Below are 23,545 nucleotides of genomic sequence, written 5' to 3'. Positions count from 1 at the left end.
AATGGGGTCTCAAACTAAACAGAGAATTAATGACAGAAGACTCTCTAATGAGTGAGAAGCACCTAAGGAAATGATCAAAGTCCTAGTGATCAGAGAAATGCAAATCAACATGACCCTGAGATTCAACCTTACACCAATCAGAATTGCTAAGATCAAAACCTCAGGTGACAACACATGTTGTTGAGGATGTGGAGAAAGAGGAACACTCCTTCACTGCTGGTGGGATTGCAAACTGGTACAACCACTCTGGAAATCAATTTGGAGGTTCCTCAGAAAACTGGAAATAGATCTACCTGAAGCAATACCCCTCTTGGGAATGTACCCAAAAGATGCCCCAACAGGCCACAGGGGCATGTGTTCCACTGTGTTTATAGCAGTCTTGTTTGTGATAGCCAGAAGCTGGAAACAACCCAGATATAAAGACAGACTTTTTTTGAACCACATAAAAAATTCCTCATCATGGTTTCAGGATAGTTTAATAGATGTTGGAACTGCACTGAGCTCTTAAGTTTCTCTATATGTACATGTGCAGGTATGTACATCCATGAATGCGTGTGTGCACATTTATGTGTGAGTGTATATATGTATATGTGTATATATGTGTATGAGTATATAATACATGTGTGAGTGTATATATACATGTGTGTACATACCTATGTGTTCATGCATGTGTATGTACATATGTGTGTGTGGTGCATATGTGTGTATAACATATATACCATGGTGTGTGTGTGGATAAACCTTGGATGTTGCGGCCCCTGCTTCACCTTGTTTGAAACACAATGTCCTGTTAGCCTCTGTATATGTTGGCTGAGCTTACCCACAGCTTCCAGGGAGCCTCCTGTCTGTTTGCCCTCTTACCATGGGAGCACTGGAATTGCAGGTGTGAGATACTGTCAGGGTTGTGGGACAAATGCTTCAACCACTGAGCCATCTCCCTAGTCCAGGACTCACTCTTTCCACAACTGAAGTTTTAACTGATACTTTTAAAGTTACCTCTCCCTTACTGAATGGTTTGAAAGCAGAGATGTCTCATTATACTCTTCAATGCTCCCCTTTAGCCTTCAAGCCAATGACTTCTAAATGGATTGAACTATACTGGATAATACAAATGAAGCTTATAAGAACAGGCTAACTAACTGTGATCCTTTTCTGAAGAGAAGATGGATTAATAAGATAGATTCTGCCACAGACCCGACTCTCAGGAAACATCTGAAAGCCTTTCCAGAAATCTATAATGACTGGTATGACTCCTGTTGATACCTGTGCAAGGCTCATTAGTAACTGGTCAAAAGCTACTAATGACATGTTTTTGTATTGCTATTTGGGACCCATATATATGTGTAACTTAAATTGTTGCAAAGCCCATGTTTAATGATGGTTCTTAAACACTTTCACCTCCCTTTCAGCCCACCACCCACCAGAGGTAGTAGGAAAGAAGGGATACAAGAGAGGTGGACCTTTTTAGAAAGAATTCTTTGTGTTGTCTGGAAACTGGCAGGTCGGTTCACAGGTTAGCAATGGCAGGCAGCTGCGTCCATTCACAAACACACCAATAGTCCAGTTTGGTAGAGTTGAGATAGCAAACATAAATTAGCAGTGGTGTCACGACCTAGAAGAGACAACGAGGCCTCAGCCTCAAAACAAGTCAGCAGGAGGGACCAAGGAGAAACACCAGGAAAAGCTCTTGGCTGTGCCTTTCTCAGGGGAGTGAAGATCAGCAAAGATGCAAGACCAACAAGCATTGCACAGCTAGCTCTGTAAGCAAGCCTCGCTCTCTCTCCATCACTGTCCATCAAGCCCTCTGTATAGGCTCTCCAAACTCCACATGTCCTCCATGCGTCTTGCCTCAGTGTGTGCTTCTATCTCAGCTGACATCACTCTGCCGATCATCCTGAGTCTGTCGAAATGGCAGGAAGCTGTGGCTCACCACCAGAAGTCTTTGGTGTCTTTCTCTGTATGGAATCCCAACAAATGCAGCTGAACTACGAAATGTAAGGCAGACCAATACAAGCATATCTCAGCAAAGAATCCTTCATCACATGTCCTTTCACGAGCTTGCTTTACCAGAACATCCTTTCTCCTATGTCAGCTTCAATGAAACATTCTTGCACAAGTCTGCCTTAGTCTTTCACCTGTGTCTGCTTGAATGAAATGCTCCTTCCCATGTTTGCCCCAGCAAAACACCATCCAACACAACTGACTTTCCAAGAACCCTTAAGTTTCCACGTCATATATGAGAAAATACATATTTAGGAACAAGGGGATGGTGGACAGAGAATTTTGAATATGATTATAGAAATAGCAGGGATACAGGGTCAAACACACACAGAGAGAGAGGGGGGAGAGGGAGAGGGAAAGGGGGAGGAAGAGGGAGAGGAAGAGGGAGAGGGAGAGGGAGAGGGAGAGGGAGAGGGAGAGGGAGAGGGAGAGAGAGAGAGAGAGAGAGAGAGAGAGAGAGAGAGAGAGAGAGAGAGCTGTAATACAGAATTTCTTATCCTAGGGATTGTTTGACATAGGACTTGGTGACTCTTGTTCTGAGGTTTAATCTACACTTTGTGGAATATTTAGCAATCTATTTACTGAATGCCAATAATATACCCTTGAGGCTTGCAATCCAGGAAGTGTCCCCAGACATTGCAACATGTCCACCAGAGATGTTTAACAGAAGAGTAATAATATTATTATGTATTACTCGATCCCCACTTTTGTATGAGTGCCTCTAGCCCTGGACAGAAGAATGTCACTGTCTTTCTTGGTCTCAGTCTTCTCATGATTTTCCCTACTACAGAGATGAGAACTCATCCTTTCTTATCTTTCTCAGAATGAACTATGTCCTGGTTATTATAAAGAGTGCAGCTCTGGTCTGTGAAAAATTTCTTTGTTGAAATTCTGGCACTTAAAGTAATGGTTTTAGAAGACAGCATTTTAGGAAGTTATTGGATTATGAACATGAAGCTTTTTAAACTAACATCAGTGACCCTAGATGAGGTTATACATTCCTCTAGTCTCTGCACTCAGAAAGCTAAGGCAGGAAGATTGTGATTTTGAAGCCAGCATTGGCTACATAGTGAGGCCTTGTCGGACAGAGATAGATACAGAGAGACAGACCTGAGAGCAGCTCTCTGCCCCTTCCATTGTCTATGAGAAGACAATGTAAGGACATCTAAGAAAGAGAAAGCAGACCCTTGGCTGGTAGTGGATCTTTAGCCCCTTAGCCTCTAGCACTATAAAAAAGAAATTCAGTGTTCATGACTGTCCAGTTCAGAGTGCTTCCTTGAGGCAGCCTAGATGACCTCAGAACACTTTAGCAAGCCTGAATTGTAATCAGTCAGGTTATACCTTTTATCTTGACTTTTATCCAGAACAGAAGTCTTATGTAGACTATTCAGTAAACATTTTCCAAAGGAAAGTCACCTTCTTTGTAACATAATCATTTTAGGTGTCTCTAAGTATCTACAGAGGCTGTAGCCAGAGCTTCAGCCAGGACCCATGGGCTCCAATGCAAACTCTTTAGGCTAAATCGCAACTGAAGTTGCTGCAAGTAGCAATATAGAGCAACATGGAAGCAGTGTGAGGTGAAGTCAAAGAGGAGAGTTTCCACGGACCTTGCAGATTAGAGGTTTTGGCTCCAGTGACTTAGTAAGCTGAGGATTCAGCCGACCTAGCAAAAACAAACGGGAATGTTAGAACGTAATAAAAAACACACAGAAAATAGCAACCGGTCTTCAGCCAAGATTTAAACACTGTATGAGGGGCAGACAATATCTCAGAGAGTTCAAATTGTTTCTAGACAGGATAAGGAGGATTTGGCTGGAGCTAGGTGCTACAGATAGAATCTGGGCCAGGCCCCGAAGGTGCTTTTCTTCTCTTGCAGAAGAAAGGGATGTCCTTTCTTCAGTGCCCACCATTCTATTGCTGTCAAAAATTTACGGCCAGTTAAAGTTGAATTGCATCCCTTAAAAGACACACTGAAGACTTTTTCCTCTGTGCCACAGAATGCCACCTTAGGTGAGAATAGTGCTGTTGCAGATATAAGAAGGTAAAATGAGGTGTCTCTGGAAGGGCTGGTCCTTCATCTAGCATGACTGGTGTCCTGATAAGAAAGCAAGCCCAGGAAGAAGATAACAAGTGAAAAAAAAAAAAAAAGGCAGACTGAAGTGCTGCAGCCAAAAGCCAAGAGCTCCTAGAAGCCAAGAAAGATTCTCACAGGTGTGGCCCTCCTCAAAGCCTTGAGTGTGGACTTCTCTCAGGTAGTTTGAGTTGGTTTGGTTTAGTCTGTTCTGATCTGTTGTATTCCATAGCTGTCTGCAGCTATTACGAACTGGGTTGCTGGAACAGAAGCTGAGGGATAGATGGGAAAGGGGTGAAAAGAAAGAAGGGCCAGGACAATATTTTTACTGATCAAGGCCGAAACTTTAATGGCGGTCAGACCTTTTAACAATTTGGGCAAGCCCTTCCCCCTAGACTCCGGGCTGAGTTCCGGTGGAAGTTGTCTAGCTTCTCCTGGAGGTCCTTGTCTCGACTGCTCCGGCATCTGGGTGGGTCACCTGCTTAATTCAGGAATTCGTAGACCTGGAGGAACAATGAGCTTAACCTTCACTCTAAGCTTCTCCACCCTAGGATAAAAATTCCTGCTGTAACCTTCTTCCCTATTATGCCCTAAAGTCAGATTCCCGCCTGAAGCCAGGGATTGTCCTTGGCCAAAGTCAAGTTCCTACCATGAGATTTGATTCCCAAATATGGCTCTGTACACTGATATAGTCTGACTTATTTTGGTCTAGGCTGGTCTGGTCTGGTTTTGCAATGCTGAGACCAGAACAGCCCAGTGCCTCTTGCATGCCAGGCAAGTATTCCACGATTATACTCATACCCAGCCCTAGTATAGACTGCTAACTCCCAGAAGGGAGACATACAGTTGTTTTAAGCCACTGTGGTACTATGGCATGGAAACCCTTTGCCATTTCCAAGGACAAGAGCCTTTGTTGTCTGTGTCCCTTCTATTCAGACTCAGGTCCCTCACAGTTGTCATGGATGACGACCCCCTGTTCTGATACTCAAATTTGGCTCTACCTGATGGCTCCTCCCCTTGGGAATCACCAGTCTTCCTCAGCTGTTCTTACTGCACCAGGATGGCTAAAAGCTAGGAACCACATGGGTATTGCTTCCAGAATGAAAAGGGAAAGAAAGAACAAAGCTGGTCTACTCTCAGGAAAATCTCCTTAGGTGCGTCTGGGCCCACAGACTCTTCTTTTCATCTTTGCCTCATGGAGCCAGGAGGCATAGCTGATGTTTTCCCATGAAAGGCCAGGTTCATGTGTAAATCAGCATCTGTGGCCATCAAAATGTCTGCCTCCAGAGAGCATTCAGGCACAGCATTTTCTTAAACATGGAATGCCAAGGACTGAGTTCAGCATGCTTTCTACCACTCAGGTACATTCGCCCAGGCCTCTCTCCTTTCAAATATCCCAGAAGTATCCTTGTGCACACATGCTATATGTCCCTGGTAATCATGATCCTCACAAGGTAACGTGTCAGTAGCATGTATCCTCTTCATTACTTCTGAATACCTAAAGACTAGCTTAGTTCATTGACTATATACATGTAAGCCTGCTCTTTTGAGAGAATTGACTTTAATATACTTACAATGGCCTTGCGTTAGAATAAACTAATGCTATAAATACATTTTGGGATGGCAATGCTTCATGGTGGATTATACCACCCCCTGATTCAAACAACTGGTCACATTCAGCTGTTGAGGTGTTTTTGATTTTCATGACAGTCTTAATGACAGTTTACTGCTCTGGGTTCCAGCTCATTAAGACCTGGATAATCATGGCTTGAATTAAGAAGTATTAAGAAGTATTAAATAAAGGGCAAGAAGGGATGAAATCCAAATTACATCATGAATCTGGGAAGTGAAGAAGTAAAATAATGAAATAAGGAAAAAGCAAAATAATGAAATAAGGTATAGGAGACATGAACCATTTGGTCTCTTATTGGGGCAGACATAAGGATGAATGAAATGTTCTTTTAAAAGTTGTCAGTTTTATTGCCATTATTCCAAAACTCATAAGAAAGGGATGTGTACTGTACTGACCTCATCGTCCAGGTAACCAGCAGGAATGGAGTTTTCTTGCTGATCAGTGGCATTTGAGAAGCCAGGGTCCTGTCACAATGGACAGAACCACCTCGGCATAAATGTGGCAAATCCTTTTATTTCTTTTAACATGGGGAACAATGTAGCATCATGAGAGCCTTTATCACTGAAGCCTTGCAAAAGCACCTGGATCTTCCTTCCCAGTTTTCACTGCCCTTACCACAGCCTGGGTATTAGTGCTTGTAGATGCCTGATTGCTGATGCATGCAGGGTCTGGGAGTGGAGGCTGACCAGTGTCTGCTTGACCTCCTAGGTGCTGAGGTGACATACATGAACATGACCGCCTACAACAAAGGCCGGCTGCAGTCATCCTTCTGGATTGTGGACAAACAGCATGTGTACATTGGCAGTGCAGGCTTAGACTGGCGATCGCTTGGACAGGTAATTGACCCACCATACCTAAATGCAACATCTGTAGCCATCAAAACGTCTGCCTCCAGAGAGCGCTCAAATACAGAGAGCATTTTTTTTTTTAATCTGAGAGGCCAAGGAGCGAGTTCAGCGTGCTTCCTACCATTGAGGTACATTCTCCAATTCAGTGTTTCTTACGTATAGCTGCCTGGTTTTTAAGAGGCTTGACTTTGGTTAATGTGGAAAGACCATTGGGTCAAAGCTTAGGAACTCAGATGGTATCGTGAGCATCTTCAGAACGAATTGCTTATGTGTTATAGTACCTAGACTGGAGTACTAGGCATTCTCCTGCACCATCAGTGAGACAGGAAACCATGCCAGCTCAATACAGAACATGTGATTTAGGGCAGAAATCATGTGGAGTATTCCAGTAGACGATCTTAAGATAGAAATGTTATCATACCCTTCACATCTAATTAATGTCAAATGTCTTGAAGATAAACTTAGACAGTCCTATAATTTTTATATTTTTGTGCTGGCCAGAGCTGATCCATAGAGATTATAAAACTGTTGTTTTCCATGTGTCTATGGGAATTAGAAGCTCCCGTAACTGGGTGCTTCAAGCACCTGACCACTTACACTACAAACCTCACACATGCCCATCCTAGCTGAACTCTGGTAAGGAGCACAAGGGGAGACAGCACCAAGATGCCAGTAATTCTCTGACCAGTGGAGAAAGATGGCATCACTCCAGGTAACTGGAACTGGGAGGTGGGGCGGATACTGGCTGCTTTGCATGATGTAACCATTAGCCTCTCAGATTCCTTTCTTTCCTTCTCCGCCTTAAACATCTGCCTTCCCTTCTCCCCCTCTCCGTCTAGTTCTAGTTCATCGCGAGGCCAGCAAGCATACTTAGGTATAGAAGAAAGGTAGTGTGCAATCGGAATGTCAGCGACCCAGCTGTTTTCCTCTGCACTGAAGTGTTGGTACATCTAAAAGAAAAATTGCCAAATGTGTTGATGTCACATTAAGGAATAAGACAGAGTTTCCTCTTAGAATAGTATGATGGAGAGAAAGCCCAAATTTGAATTTTCCATTTCTTTCCTTGGGTCATCCATCTTACTTATGGTTACTAACCACTCTATAGGTTGCCTACCCTGTGTCTGATCTGTCCCTGCTGACTGTCTGCTGTGCTTGTATATCACATGGCTCTGGCTCTGTCTGTCTATCTATCCATCTATCTATCTTTCTATCTAATCTTTATCTCTATGTGCTTGTATATGTGTGTTCATGTGTCTGTTGTCTGTCTGTTGTGTCTATCTGTTTTGCCTGTCCCTAGCAAAGGGCTTTGTTCTGTATTCATTGAACACCAAAGAAAACACAGGAGAAAAGAATGGGAAATTCTCAACAGAAAACTTTAGCAGAGTTTTACAAGGGAAGAAATTATTTTACTGACCTAAAATAACACTCAAACCACAAACAGATATTATCAGCCTGTATCCATGGGCTGATATAAATGCTACCAACATTTATGGTGGATATTGGTTTTGTTTAAGGTTAATTTCAACCTGTTGGCTGCTTTCAGCAAACGATTACAACACACACATGCACAAATATATTATTCTGGGTTGGGGCATGAAAGAATCCACAACTGAAGATTAATATGCATTTAGATTAGGCTATAAAAGCTGATTACATGGGAAATCCAAGGCATAGTAAGCTTCTTACATTGCTTGCTTAAAGGCAGGTTAAACTTAAGCTGAGTACACAGTAGAATAGCAGTTTGCTCATGATGTCTTAATGATCTCAAGGCATTTTGTAAACGTGGCTAAAAGCTGGCAAAAGTTCACTCTCTTCTGAGACAAGGGGTGTTTTCCCACCTCAACCACACCACAGCCAAGGTGGATTTTCTGGTTTCAATTTTAAAAGAAAGTTAAGGTAACCTAGGTTAGAGTATTATTACTGTAACAGTCTCTCACTCCAGCTGTAGCTAGGAAAACATGCCACAACACTCTGGAGAGGAAGACATCATCAAAGAAAACATTGCATATTGTATATCTATTCGGGAAATTAAGTGCTGTCTACAGAATTAAGAAATGTCCTGGGAAGGCTATTGCAGGAGGATGTATTGTGCTGGTGGGAAATGTTTAAGCCATATGTTGTTTCCCATATGGGCTTTCCGGTGGAAATACGTGTTCTTCTGCTGGTTGTAAATGTAATAACAAGTCAAATTTCTTGTAGATCAGAGATGTGGGCCAAGACAGGAGAAGGGGGTCATTTCCTAATGCTTCCATTTACATGCCAAACACTGTGATTATGAATATTTGTTAAATATTTTATTTTTATTTTTAATTGTGCAAGTGTGCATTTACATGAGTGTATGCATGCATGTGTGTGTATGTGTGTGCATGCATGTGTGTGTGTGTGTGTGTGTGTGTGTGTGTGTATCAGTGTGTGGAGGTGTCCAAAGGAGTGTAGGTACCCTAAGACCAGGGACCTTGAATACCCCAGAAGTAGAGTTACAGACAGTTATGAGCTAGCAGATATGGGTGCTGATAGCCAAACTCGAGCATTGTGTGAGCTTAAGCACTGGACTGTCTCTCTAGTTTCTGTTTCTATTTTTCATTTGCCATAACAATTTAATGGTAGATATTATTTCTATCTTCCTTTTATGGTGATCCTAGAAAAATAATAAAACCAACAGATCCTGTTCCCGCCCTTTCCTCATTCAAAATAATAAAACACGCTGTAACCTATTTAGGGTCCATGTTGACCGGCTTAGATTAACAGTTACATCAGCCACAGCTGCCTCATCCATTTCATCCTTAGCAATCTGAACAACTCACAGCAATTAACCCAAAGTCACAATGTCTTGTTTTGCTGAACAAAAGTCCTAAAGACTGTCTTAGTTGGGATTTTATTTGTGACAAGAGACACCATGAACAAGGCACCTCTTAGAAAGAAAACATTTCATTGGGGCCGGCTTCCGGTTTCAGAAGCTCAGTCCATTATCATCATGGTGAGAAGCATGGCAGCAGCATGCATGATTATTGCTAATAGTGATCGTCTGAAATCTGAAGGAGCTGAGAGTTGTACATCTTGATCAGAAGGTAGCAGGAAACTGTGTCCCTGGGCCTACCTTGAGCATCTGAGACCTCAAAGTTCACCTCTACAGTAACTCACTTCTGAAAGCAGGGCCACACCTATTCCAACAGAGTTACACCTTCTAATAATTCCACTCTCTATGGGTCAAGCATTCAAACACATGAGTCTATGGCAGCCACCTATTCAAACCATCACAAAGGCAAAACCAAATCTTGCTCCTACGCTTTCAGTCATCTTCCCTGTGTTCCATCTGGAGCAAACTGCACTCTTTTGATGGAAGTGTAGTGCACATACCATCTGGAAAGCAGGAGGGGTCTAAGAGTCTCTCACGAGAACACTTACTATCCCAGTAGCTTCCCTGCATCAACTCCCATACACCCAGGGCCTCTCTCTCACTTGCACCTTGTCCCTCTGAGCACAAATAGTGCCTCCTGCCTGGCCTATCTTGGCCACATCATTCTTGGTTGGGGTGCCATGTTATTGTATGCACAGTGAAGAAACCACTGAAACGGCTGGATCATGATTGGGGAAGATTTTCATTGTGTAAAAGAGAGAAATAATATCTAGAAGCAACTAGAAGAGCCCAGAACAGAGAGAGGACAAAAGGAAAAAAAAAAGAAAAAAAAAAAGGACTGGACATGGCCAAGGCTATCTGTGTGAAAAGGGAGAGTTTTCAGGAGAGAGCAATGGAGGTACCAAGAAATGAAATTAGTAAAAGTTGCAAGTCCAGGTCCATGGAAAGCTGCGTGTCCCTTTTTGCCAGAGGCAAGGGACATGACTCTTTTGGGGAGAGAGAAACTTGTTTCACAAGTTCCCAAGGAATGCCAGCTTTTATGGAACAGCCAGAAATCCTCTGTAGCCCAGCTTGACTGTCATTTCTGGACACACACTCTTCCTAAAACCTAATAGTTACTCAACACTATGTCACCTTGAATGAGTGTTCCTTTCAACCATAATACATCTGCCAGGAGTCAAGTTCATCTTACGCCGTCAGCTTTACATTTTGTGAGTTTTTCTAGTGAAATGTAGATTATGGCTAATAATGATTGTCTGAAATCTCTGCTAAGAAATCTGCGCTGTGAAAGAATTGATTAGAGTTGATCTTTCAACTCCTCTATGTCCTGGCTTTTCTCTGTGCACATGAAGGGCATGAGTTCCTTCCATTTTCACCATTTCTCTTGCTTTTAAATAATTCTAACTTTGCTTCATTCTACAGAAGAAGAGAGGTCACAGGACCCCAATTTGGGGTCCTGTGACCTTCCAGGAAATGGTGACGATAAAATTCAAACCTATGCCCTTCAATACTAAAGTTTTTGCTTTTATTTGACTGTGACCACCACTCAGTTTTAAAAATAAGGTATCCTTACCAAAAAAGTCTGTTTACATTGCTTCTTTGGGGTAAGAAAAAACAAAGTCATAATTCTTTCAGAAATCCTGTTCGCTTGCATCCAATAACATGCCTGTGTTGCCCTAAATAACATGCCTGCGTTGCCCCAATGGCATGCAGTGTGGTGGTCCTAAAATGGTGTCTCTCACTCATTCCCGAAGCTTTACAAACTCTCTACACCTCAGCATTGGATTTCAAAGACCAGGAGTCCCTGCATATGTGTTTGCTTCTGTATTCCTCATCTCCTGTTGTTTTTGTCAAGGACTCCCATAGAATTACCGCCCACAGGGAGGTCTGTGGGAAGAAAGAACACCTCTCCACACTCCCCACTTCATGAGAGCACCTCAAAAACACTAGGGAGGAAAGGAAAACTGTAGCTGGGGTGGGGGGGGGGGGGAGAAATGGAACAAAGGCCAGCTAGTTTGAGAAAGGAAGGCATTCAGCAGTCTCAGGCTCTGGAGGCGAGAAACTGAAATGGGAGAAGCTGGGGAGGGAAACATGAAAATAAGGCTTTTAGAAAAAGTTACATTTATAGTCTTTGAACAAACCCTCTTAGCTTGGAGTTGAAAGGTGGAATTCAATAGGTTCATTGACATCAAGAACCTGGCAACTCGGGAAAGGAGAGAGATTTAAGTATTGTTCTGTAATGGGATTATTGTATTATACTATATGTAGTTATTTAAAGAGTGTTCTTTAATGGGGTTGCAACAAAGAATAGGCCTATTTAAACCCTGAGCATGCACACATTTTCATGTTAGCTACTTTTATGGTAGAAGAAATGAAAAGATACCCATGAAAATAAATCGGCTCTTGGGCAGGGGAGTGTGGAGATCAGGAGAATGAAACCTACAAGAATTCCTTAGTCAGGGTTTCTATTCCTGCACAAACATCATGACCAAGAAGCAAGTTGGGGAGGAAAGGGTTTATTCCATTTACACTTCCACATTGCTGTTCATCATTAAAGGAAGTCAGGACTCAAGCAGGTCAGGAAGCAGGAGCTGATGCAGAAGCCATGGAGGGAGGTTTCTTACTGGCTTGCTTCCCCTGACTTGCTCAGTTTACTTTCTTATAGAACCCAGGGATGGCACCACCCACAATGAGCTAGGCCCTCCCTCCTTGATAATTAATTGAGAAAATGCCTTACAGCTGGATCTCATGGAAGCATTTTCTACAGGGAGGTTCCTTTCTCTGTGATAACTCCAGCTTATGTCAAGTTGACACACAAAACCTGCCAGTACAACGAGGAAGACCCCAAAACTCAGCAACTTGCCCAAACGCCTGATACATGGACAGGGAACCACCTAACCAGTCAAATTCTGAGTGATAAGTTGGATCATAAGCTTTTAATATTGGAGCTAGAAATTAATCCTACAATCACTCATTTTCTAAGATGTTTATTATGCCGTGTTATTTCAGGGACATGGTCTTGGTCATTGCCTAGGAAAAAGACTCTCACCATCTAAGATTGAGAAACTATGGGTTTCCTTTAAATAAATTTCTTCAGTGTGCTAAGGTGCTATGAGAAGGTAGTGAGGATGTGGATCTCATCATGCCTGGTTGACTTTGAAACGCTTCTCATGATTAATTTTATAGACACTTGAAGATTATGCATAGGGATACTGAGGCAGAATCTTTAATTGAAGGCTGGAAGGTCAGTTACCTCTAACGTACAGAGAGATCTGGGCTCTGTAACTCTAGGAATTTCATATCCACAAACTCAAGCAACAGCAATCACTCTGACTGCTAGAGACAGTGACTAAGGGCAGAAGGAAATATTTGAAGGAAGAACACTGGCAGAGTGGTGGTGTCACAGTGACTGGTGGGCCATGAAGCATGTACCAGAGAGAGCAGGTGGCACTGCTCCCAGCACCTGGATCTGGGGCACCAGAAGAGGACAACACTGTCAACAGAGACAGCCTGTCTTCAGAGAATATTCCTTATATCCTGTGGGCTGTTGTAGAAGATGATCTAAGGAGATGGGTCACTGTGGCTGTTTATACCTGGAGCACCTGAATTGTGATAATGTTTCTGAGCCTAAAGATGCTGATTCCATCACAGCTGCTGTTTCTAGCATGATCACTTGGTGGACAGTGACATGAGTCGAAGTCACAGTCCTTCACCAGATATCACTATAGCTTGGAATTAATGATAAAAAAAAGTCACTAAGACCTATCCAGTGTTTGAGTTCCTTTCTTGTGTATTTCAGTGTGTGTGTGTGTGTGTGTGTGTGTGTGTGTGTGTGTGTGTGTGTGTTGTGAATGGGCCTGGTACTGTTTGTATTTTGATGTTAATTCCACTCTTCTGGGAGGGACTGCAGACAAGGAGCGAGTCACGTCTTCAGGTGACTTCTTGTGAACCAATTCCCTAATGAATAAAGGAGCCAATCACTGGGGAGTAGGCAGGATTTCCAGGTTGGATGGAGGAAAAGAGGAAGCAGGAGAGATTTAGGCATTTTGGACTAGAACAGAGTAAGGACAAGATGTAATTATAACTGTATCCCAGGTTCAATGACAGATCCATCAGGATTTGCCACCAGAGGATTTAGATTTAATAAGGCTTACAAGATTAGGTTTTAGTTGGTGTGCCCAGCAATTGAGTTACCATTGTTTCTGAACTAAGTTTGTATTGTGTTTTCCTTCACACAGGCAGCACATTTGGGTTCAAGAGAGAAAGGTATGGTGGCAAGGCATGGGTTTGCCTGAAGTGCACCACAAAGGTTGTGGAGGTTTTGAAACTGGGGCTGGTGTGGTAGCGCCCTGCCAGTGGGAACTTATCTAGCTGGGTAGAGACATTTCGGGTGTTCCAGGCCAGAAAGTCTCCACAAGATAAAAATAGGTTGGCCATTGCCTGCCAGCGTATGGCTGGCCAGACCTCTGGGGGCAGAGGCACAAGCACAGGAACTTGCTGGTTCTTTTTTATTATTTCCTGAAATATATGTGTGTGGTGCATATATGTATGCACGTGTGTACATGTATACGTGTGTATATATCAGAGAACAGAAGACAGCTGCAAGTGTTGATCCTCAGGATGGCATCCCTGTTCCCCCTCCCCCATCCTACCCTACTGCAACCAACCCTCACCTTTGAGACAAGGTCTCCCACTTTTCAGCTAGACTAGTCCTGAGGATCCACCCATCTTTGCCTCCCCAGCTGTGAGGTTACTAGCACATGATGCCATGTCTGGCTTTATATAAAGTGGATTCTGAGGGATTAGGGATGGCAACTAGGTTCTTCATGATTGCCCAGCAAGTAACTTGTTGCCTGATTCATCTCCCCAGCCCTTGAGTCTGTCTTCCTCCTGCTTTTTTTTCTATTCAAAGAAAAGGTCACAGGCAGAGAGCTGCAACTCCATGGAGTGTGATGGGCAGGAGTCACTGGTGCAGGTGGCTCAGTCTTTCCTACTTGGTGCTAGCACTGAGATGATGTTTTTCTTAAAATTTATAAGCTTCTGAAGGCGTGCACTAGCTCCTAGGAAAGGGGTGCACCGATAATTCAGGTAACCAGTTATCAAGAACAAAATGTAAGTGAAAAGGCAAAAGGCAATTCAAGTGCAAATACAGCAGGGAATAATTAATAGTGCTTAGAAAACATTTAACAAAGGAAAGCAAATAATTAGCTCTTCCTTATTGGTTGAAAGATTACCTGTGCAGCGCAGCAGAAAGGCCATTTTGTTTGCATATGCATTTTAAAGAAAATGAGGGGGTGGAAGTCCCTACTTTTAATAAAAATATATGTATAAGGAAACAGTGTTTTCAATAACAAAGCTATGCAAATTTTCTACAATTTCTATTGCAGCAATTCAGCAAGCAATATTTAAAAGAGCATAAATAAATTTTTTCTTCTTGTCTCCTATGGGAACCATTCTTTTAAAGTTACTGAATTGTCTCCTGCCTCCGTTTATGTGGTGGCTTGGAGGAACAAGAGCTTGTTTCCCCTTTCTCCTGCCCGTGCTAGCATAAGGACTAGTCATAGCATCGTTTCTGAGTAAAGTTTATGTCTGAGATAATAGTCAGTGTCCTGTCCACCTTCACATTCTCCTCTTTTTCAAATGGCATGATGGCCTGAGGTCTCCTAATGTGGCTTGTTTTGAGATGTCTGTCCTGATCACTTAAAAAGAAAAGAAAAGAAAGAAAAGAGATACATATATACATATACATATACATACATAAACTATATATGTACTATATATATAGTAAACAATATATATTCAATATATATTGTTATTTTGTATGTGACAGACCATGTGCCCTGTGCCTGCACGTGTGCATGTGTGTAGGCCAGATGTGAACTTCATTTGGTTGGTTCCCACCTTTACATGGATTTCTGGGATTGAACTCCAGTTCCTTCCTTGAGCTTATACTATCAGACAGCAAGAACCTTTGCCTGCTCAGCCATCTTGTTAGCTCCTGATCATTTTTCCCCTAGATATAAAGCACTGGATTAAAGGATTTCCTAAATTATGATTCCCTTGAGTTCAAGAGACTTGCCTTCAAACCCAATACAACCCTCCCCAACACCATCCCCTACCAGCTGTGGATTTTCCCCTCTTCAGTGATGCTCTGACCTTGGGAGACTGGAGCTGCTGCTAGGTTTGCCGTTCTCCCATCTCATTGTTTGTGTTGGCTGTTTCTAAGCTGTTGTCCTGCACTGAAATACAGAGGTTGAAGTCAGAGTAGAAAACTGACTTTTTTTTTCTTGCTCTTGTAGTTGTATGGCCCTGAGAAAGTCATGCCATCTCTTTGAGTTTTCATTTCTTCATCTCTAAAATTGAACAAGAATAATAATCTATGGTGTTGCTAGGGAACCAAAAGAGTCACTAAAACTTACCTGGCATCACACCTGAAGCATGGGAACTGTCAATTAACTAGGCATTGAGCTGATGCCCAGGAACCAGAGTTGTTTAGACTGAGAAGGAATGCTGGTATTAATGCTTATTTCCTGTCATCAATGATCTCTTTCAAAAACACATGGCCTTCTTAACAGCACAGTATCGGGTGCCATGGCATGACAGGGGCACGGCCCACTGACTGTGACACACTGAAGGCAAGGCTTTAATGACCTGCCATAGAGCTTTTGTGGTTATTATCACAGGCGATGCCTAGATAATTAAGCAACATTAAACAAATTTGAACAATGGAGCCAAAGCCATAGCATTTAGTAACTAGACTTGGATGTTCACAGGAATCAGACCAATGCTCACCAGAGAGAGTCGAAGGGGGCACAGACGCAATGGAGAAACATTTCAAGCTGGGCTCAGGATGTGGAGGGTGTATCATACATGATTTCTCTATCAGTCGTAAGTTGGAAGCAAAGACAAAAGCCAGGGGAACCAAAAGTCACTGGTCAGGCTTTGGTCACTGATGTTGATTGCTAAAACCTGCTTCTTGGCTCCCTATAAGGACGGTGGCAGCCAGGAGAGCCCTGGCTAGTTGCTGTAGGTTGTAGGTCAGAGTTCCAAATTCACATGTTCTCTGGTTATCTTCCAGCTGTGTCTTAGAGTTTCTATTGCTGCAGTGAAACACATAACCAGAGAGTAAGTGGGGAGGAAAAGGTTGATTCAGCTTACACTTCTGCATTGCTGTTTATCACCAAAGGAAGTCAGGACAGGAACTCAAACTGGGTAGGAACCTGGAGGCAGGAGCTGGTGCCCACGCCATGGAGGGGTGCTGCTTACTGGCTTATTCCTCTGGGCTTGCTCAGCCTATTTTCTTATAGAACCCAGGATCACTAGCCAGGGATATCACTACCCACCATAGGCTGAACCCTCCCCCTTTATCACTAACATGAGATCCACTTAGAGCTAGATCTCATGGAGGCATTTTCTCAACTGAGGCTCCTTCCTCTCTGATGGCTCTAGCTTGTGTTGATACACATAATCAACCAGTACAGGATGTATTGTATATTCAAGATCAGAGATAGGATAAAAATGTACTCATACCCATATACTGTCTCCCCATAAATTGTTTTTTTTTTCAATCCCTTGTGGATTAGGAGCTCATACTGAAGATTATGATAGATGTCTCCTGAGTATGGTTAATGACATGAAATCCCAGTTTCCCTTATTTATGCCTGTTATCCCCCTTTCTCTCTTGCCCCTCTCACCTCAGTCATGGTGGTTTCAACTCATATTTTTGGGTTTGCATTAGTTAACTCTTGCTTTTGAATCCTTGCTTATCAAGTTCTGACTTATTAATTTGATTAAGGATCAAATAAGACGGTGATTATTCTTCCTATTCTGTGATCTTCTCAGAGGGAGATTTCAATGTCCCAAATCCCTTGATAATCTCCTGAGTAGAGGCCTCAGATAGATCTCTCTGTGAGATGTAGGGACACCTCCACAGAATGGAGCTCAGAAGCTGGCCCTAGGTTCTTCTCTAAGGGTAGGATTGCCTGCCAGAGTCTCCGAGATTCATCCCAAATAGATGAAAAATGTCAGCCTTAGATGTTTTTGTTTTCAAGTTATTTTTAGTTGTCATTGTCATTTCTGTAGTGTTTGCGCACAACGCTCAGAAAAAGTAAGAGTTGTTGTTAAAGAAAACACTCAGTTCACTGCTTCAAACACAAACAGAAAGCAGAAGAAACTAAAGGACAGGAGAACATGGCCTGGGAGCATTTTCTAAGAAAAAGAAAATGATTTAGGAGAGCTTGTCTCTCTTCCTATTTATACCAGAACTCTCTTAGACAGCAGCCTTCATCAGTGACAACCATCCACTGCATGCACAAAAGTGACAGAGGTTTCACTTCTCCCTGAGCATTTTATTAATGGATTTCTCTTAAAATTCATCTTCCTTGGTGTTAATCCCAAATCTTCTCCAAAGCCTTTGATTAAGGTCTGGCATGCATGTTCTCATAGACTCCAGCAAAATGACACCAATTCACACTACAGTATATGTGAGCATCCAGTGCGTGCCCCATTAGAAAACAGGAACGTAAGGACCCTGGCCTTTGAAACCAGACATTCTAGAGTTGGTCAAGATACAGTGGGGTTCTGATATTTAACAGAACTCTATCTAGACCTTTCATGGAGAAATGTAGCATTGGACCCTTCAGGTCTAAACCCATTGCAGATGCACAGAGGAGGTATCTATGGCTATATATATATGAGTTTTATAAGTAGAACTACAGTTTGTCAGCTGTAGGGTAACCTCTTGGAGGGTAAACTCTTAAGTAAATAACTATCATGACAAATAAGACTAAAGACTGTTGTAGATTTTGCTTAGTTCCTTTCACATTTATTTCTCTGATCTTCTCAATGATTATGACAGCAACAAGAACTTTTGTTACAGTTCTATAGTCACAGATGGGCTGAGATTCAGATGCTGAGTGGCTAACCCAAGGACATGGTTTCAAGAAGTGACTATACTGTGGCAACAGCTCTCCTTTCCACCATGGAAAATGAGTGGGTAATAGCCTGGTGAGAGGCACTTAGACTATTGCCTTACTGCTCAAGCTTTCAGCTAAAGAATAAACAGAGGAAAATGTTTCCTTTGGTCCCAATTCCAGGAGCAATCTGGCGAGCAGTGACCCTGGCTCTCTATTATTTGCAAAATGTGTACCTCAGTGGAGAGACTGTTCCACTGTGTCTGACCTCTCCAGGAGATTTGCTCTCTTCCCAGAAGAAGCTATTTAAAACCCTTGACTCTTTTCTTATCATCTTAGACACACACACACACACATACACACACGTCTCCCTGAATCCTCAGTTGTCTCCCAAACAATATTAGGAGTCTGTTAGCTTTCTATTCCTGTGATTAATACCTGCCATGATCAATTTCTAAAAAGAAAATTTTGATTTTTTTTCTAAATGTGATAATAACAAACTATTCTGCTAATCTAAGGGTGGATCACAGTATGCAACTGAGCTCAATTGTATACATAAATGTAGGAGTTGGAATTTATTTCTTGAAAGTAGGGTCAGGCACATCAGTGGATAGATAGTTGCTAGGAGGAGATCTGAGTATACTAAACTGGCCTAACAGAATTCTTCCTAAGGCCAGGTCAAGAATTTAGACAAGAGTATGGGTGGACTTCATCATGTTCCATAGGTAATTATCAGGATTCTTGTTTTAAAAAAATAAAAAACAAAAAACATCTAAGTAGGCTGGAAGCAAGTATCAAAGAAAAGATTTTGCCAAAATGAAAGTCAAAGGGATATGTTTAAAGTTTTCTTCAAAAAGAGTTTGCCAGCCTCTGAGAATAAGCTATTTTCACTCAAAGTTGTGTTGATTTAAGCCCATCATGGACTGGTGCTAGAGTGAGGCAGAACATGGTGGTAAGAGGGCAAGGTGGAACACAACCACATCATGGACAGGAAGTGCAGAACAGGAAGAAGAAGAAGAAGAACGTAGGATCACCTGGATTCAATAGCATTTCCTATATTCCTGAAAGTCTTCCACTGGATCTACCTCCTAACAGCTCCACCTCATCCACTCGACTATAATAGCGTCATGGTAGGAAGCAAACCATGACATGTGAACCCTTGGGGATACGGCAGATTTGAAATCACCTAGGAAACGCGCCTCTGGAAATGTGTGTGTAGACTTTCCAGAGAGTATTACTGGAGGAAGATATACCCATCCTGAATGTGGCAGCACTATCCCACGGCCTAGGGTCCTAGGCCAAAGAAAAAAGGCCATCTGGAAGCCAGAATCCCCTGCTCTCTGCATGCTCTCTCTAGATGTGAAGAGACCCAGATTTGCACCCCCACCCCCACCATGATCCCTGCCGTGCCTTTGTGGCTGTGATGGACCAGGACTTCTTGAACTATGAGCCAAAATAAACTATCTCCCCTCAAGCTGCTCTCTGTTGGAGACCATAGTAGTGACAAAAGTAACTAACACAGGAGGATTAGTTACAAAAGTAACTAACACATAAGGATTAGTTACAAAGTAACTAACACAGGAGGATTAGTTACAAAAGTAATTAACACATAAGGATTAGTTACAAAAGTACCTAACACATGAGCCATCCAGATCCTAACTGTAGCAATGAGAGTTTATAGAGAAGAACTGGAAAATAACTTCCAGTTTTCATTACTTATTTTGTTTAGACCATGGCAGATATTGGAGATTGTTCTGTTTGGAGAATTACCTATCATAGCTGTACTTAATGATTTTTGAGTGAGTTAGCTTATATAGCAAGCAAAGTAAAAGAACAAGTGGTGGGTACATAACAGAACATCTAATCAGGCACCATAGCATCCACAAATAATAGTCTTGCTCACTCATACCATGGGATACACAGTAGTGACATCTATTGGAATTGATTTACTTCCTAGCTATTCTCAAAGGTACAGTTTTCTAATACCCTTTGCCGGTGTGCTGTTCTCTCTCTTTATCACAATGTCAGGGAGGCAGCCTGTTCCAGGACAAGAAATCTCAGAGGCACTTGGATAAACACAAGTCTGAGACAAAGGTTCCAGCTATGTTTTCAGAGTCTGCTCACAAGAAACACACATAGCTCATGACAATTTACCAACATAAATTAATCTATAGGAATAAAAATAAAGCAACAGAAAAGTATAGCCTTGATGTCAGTGAACTTAGAATTTGAAGGAAGAGTCTGACTACAGAAGAAATAGCCAAAGGAAGAAAGTAGGTTTGACTGACACCAAAAAAGGAATAAACAGGGTGCTGTGATAAATGATAACAGCACAGTAAGAAGGGGGAATTTTCTAAAAATGCAGGACATAAACCCATCAGATGGTAATTATCACTAATGAGATGGAAGACCCATCTCACTCCTGGAAGAAATGGACTTGTAGAACTTCCCTAGCTTGTCTCATCCAAGGACTTATAGGAAAGCCCTGAATACCCAACACCAGCACAGTAGATTGAGGGCCAGGAAGAGGCCACACATTCCCTTGACCCCTTTCTTTCCCTTCCTTGCCATTCCGAGGTCTGTATTCCATCTCCTCCTCCAGCATACCACTGCCAGAATCTTCAGTAGCCTCACGAATGTCAAAAACTTTATTGAACTGCTTTCTGTGTTCCAGTAGCATGCCACCCATGTAATGTGACTCCTGGGTACAACTATCTGCTTTCTTGTGAGTGTTTTTTTTTACTTTTTGAAGAATGTTCCCCAACAAAAATGTCATGACTAGACACAACAGGAATGTGTTTGGCCTCGCTTCCTATGCATCTCTTGTGCTTTTATTGGAAGTGCAATGAAAGATTTATGTCAAAATGTCTGAACTGTCTGTGATTAGGTTACTCTTATTGATCTGTGCATGGGACAAGAATGGAATGAAGTATGACTTAAAACAGCATGTGGGGAGGGAGACTGGGTTTGCGACCTCCTATGGAGGCAGGTGGTCAGACACACACCTGGACTCGGGGAGGCCGGAGCAATGGGGATGTCTGCCACTTATCTGACATCTGGGAATTTTAATTTTATATCTTATAGATACCTATAAGAAATATAAGCAGCAGTGTCATCTAAGCAGTTAAGCAACAAGCTTAGTGATGAAGGAGACAGATGTACTACTGAGCGATTATGCTGACCTCACACCCTGATAGAACACTGTGACCTATCCAGCTGCCAGATTTTGAGCCTAGTCATACCTTCTAGTAGTCTCTGCGGAGGCAGGCATGGGGATCCCTTTTCTTTTTCTGCCTGCATACCTCCAACCGTAACATGGCCTTACAAATACACACAGATGAAATTTCTCATTTTCCTTCATCTTAGATCATCTTTGTTTCTACACTTTGACTCTGCTCTTCAGCCACTTCACCCCAAAGCTGCAGCCATCTTAAATTTCCCTTTCCCTCCTCCTTCCTAGTCCATACATACATTTAATCCCTAAGTGGTAAGAGGTCTTCACGCTCCATTCCCTGGATAGAGTCACATTACTTATGTGCACACTGGAGTATGACATCAGCCGCCTTTTCTGGAACTGATGAGTCTTGGTGGCTTGTATTTGTTTTTGGCTTCTTATTGTCATTAATTCCAATCTCTCTTCCGAGATCATGTTCCTGGATGACCCCATTTCCCAGTACCCAGATACTTCAGGAACTCTCTTCATGTAACACTCTCCTTGATTTCATTCACATCTGTCTTAGTCAGGGTTTCTATTCCTGCACAAACATCATGACCAAGAAGCAAGTTGGGGAGGAAAGGGTTTATTGAGCTTACACTTCCACGTTGCTGTTCATCACTAAAGGAAGTCAGGACTGGAACTCAAGCAGGTCAGGAAGCAGGAGCTGATGCAGACAGAGGCCACGGAGGGATGTTTCTTACTGGCTTGCTTCCCCTGGCTTGCTCAGCCTGCTCTCTTATAGAACCAAAGAGCACCAGTCCAAAGGTGGTACCACCCACAAGGGGCCCTCCCCACTTGATCACTAATTGAGAAAATGCCCCACAGCTGGATCTCATGGAGGCACTTCCCCAACTGAAGCTCCTTTCTCTGTGATAACTCCAGCCTGTGTCAAGTTGACACGCAAAACTAGCCAGTACAACATCTATCAATAACTAGCTATTCTAGTAACTTCTATGGCCCCACCCACCAGCCAACTGACATTACTAACTGCTCTCTGAACAAGACTTAAATTTCTCATCTCTGTGTCTTTGTGTATTCTCCTCTCTTTCTGTTTGGTGCCATCTTTAACCCATCACATATTCAAAGATGTAAAACAATGAGATAGATACAAGGATTAATGTATAGTGACTGAAAAAGAACAAAAACTATGATGTAAAGGTGGTAAAATGAAGAAATTTACTTAAACCATGTGCAGACATTAACTATTATATGTTCAGGACATAGTTAACGAAAATCTCAGTTTTCAAAATTGTATGTATGGGAAGGGTGTCTGAATATATCATACCATTATTAGTGAACATCTCAATTATCATTGAATTTCTATAAATAACAATAAAAGCTAGTATAGGTTTGAATAGGTCCAAGTTTTGTGTGTTTGTGTGTGTGTGTGTGTGTGTAAGCCAGAAAATAACCCGTCAGTGACATATTAGTGTCATCATTTCTGAACTACTATTCATCATATCTATCCCCCACCCCACACCCCACCCCCTCTTTCTCTCCTGAGGTAGGGTCTTCAGAGTCCAGCTGTTTTATGTAAGAAACACCTCATAGCCATAATCATGTCAATGTTTCACCCTCATGCTCACATTTGGGGCTTTATGCTCACAAGGGGGAAGAAACTTCACCTTCCAGGAAAGAGATAATAAGATGGCAGATAGCACACAAGGCAGAGAACAAAGTGTCTCCTCCGAGGGCTGTGACTCTTGGCCTGGGTGACATTCCTAGCCTCTACTCTTATCTCCAGCTTCCTGGACATGTCCAACCAGGGAAGAGATGTTATGATTGAACACTGAGCCAACCAAGCAACCACGTTCACCTGACTGTGCCTGGGGAATTAGCCTGTGGGAAACGGCAAATCACTTACAGTATTAGATGGTTGTGTGTGTGTAATTTTTGATATGGGCAAAACAGAGAAAAACTATTTACTTGAAAATGTTAAGGAAAGAAACTGCCCATCTGTCATGCTCTATCACAGGTGAGCCTGTTGTGAAGCCTTCGTTCTAATG

At 42.4% G+C, this 23,545-nt stretch overlaps 1 protein-coding gene across 1 annotated transcript in view; it reads left to right on the top strand.

Moving 5' to 3' along the window:
- Pld5 (phospholipase D family member 5) overlaps nt 1-23,545 on the top strand; it is a 321,195-nt gene that overhangs the window by 233,584 nt on the left and 64,066 nt on the right. Inside the window, exon 5 of the mRNA XM_052201062.1 lies at nt 6,414-6,541. Coding sequence (XP_052057022.1) covers nt 6,414-6,541 — 128 coding nt within the window. The remainder of the gene's footprint in view (nt 1-6,413; nt 6,542-23,545) is intronic.

This window comes from Apodemus sylvaticus, chromosome 12 (assembly GCF_947179515.1).
Source record: "Apodemus sylvaticus chromosome 12, mApoSyl1.1, whole genome shotgun sequence".
NCBI lineage: Eukaryota > Metazoa > Chordata > Mammalia > Rodentia > Muridae > Apodemus > Apodemus sylvaticus.
Note: the sequence above shows the minus strand (reverse complement) of the source record. Positions and strands in the feature narration are given on the sequence as shown.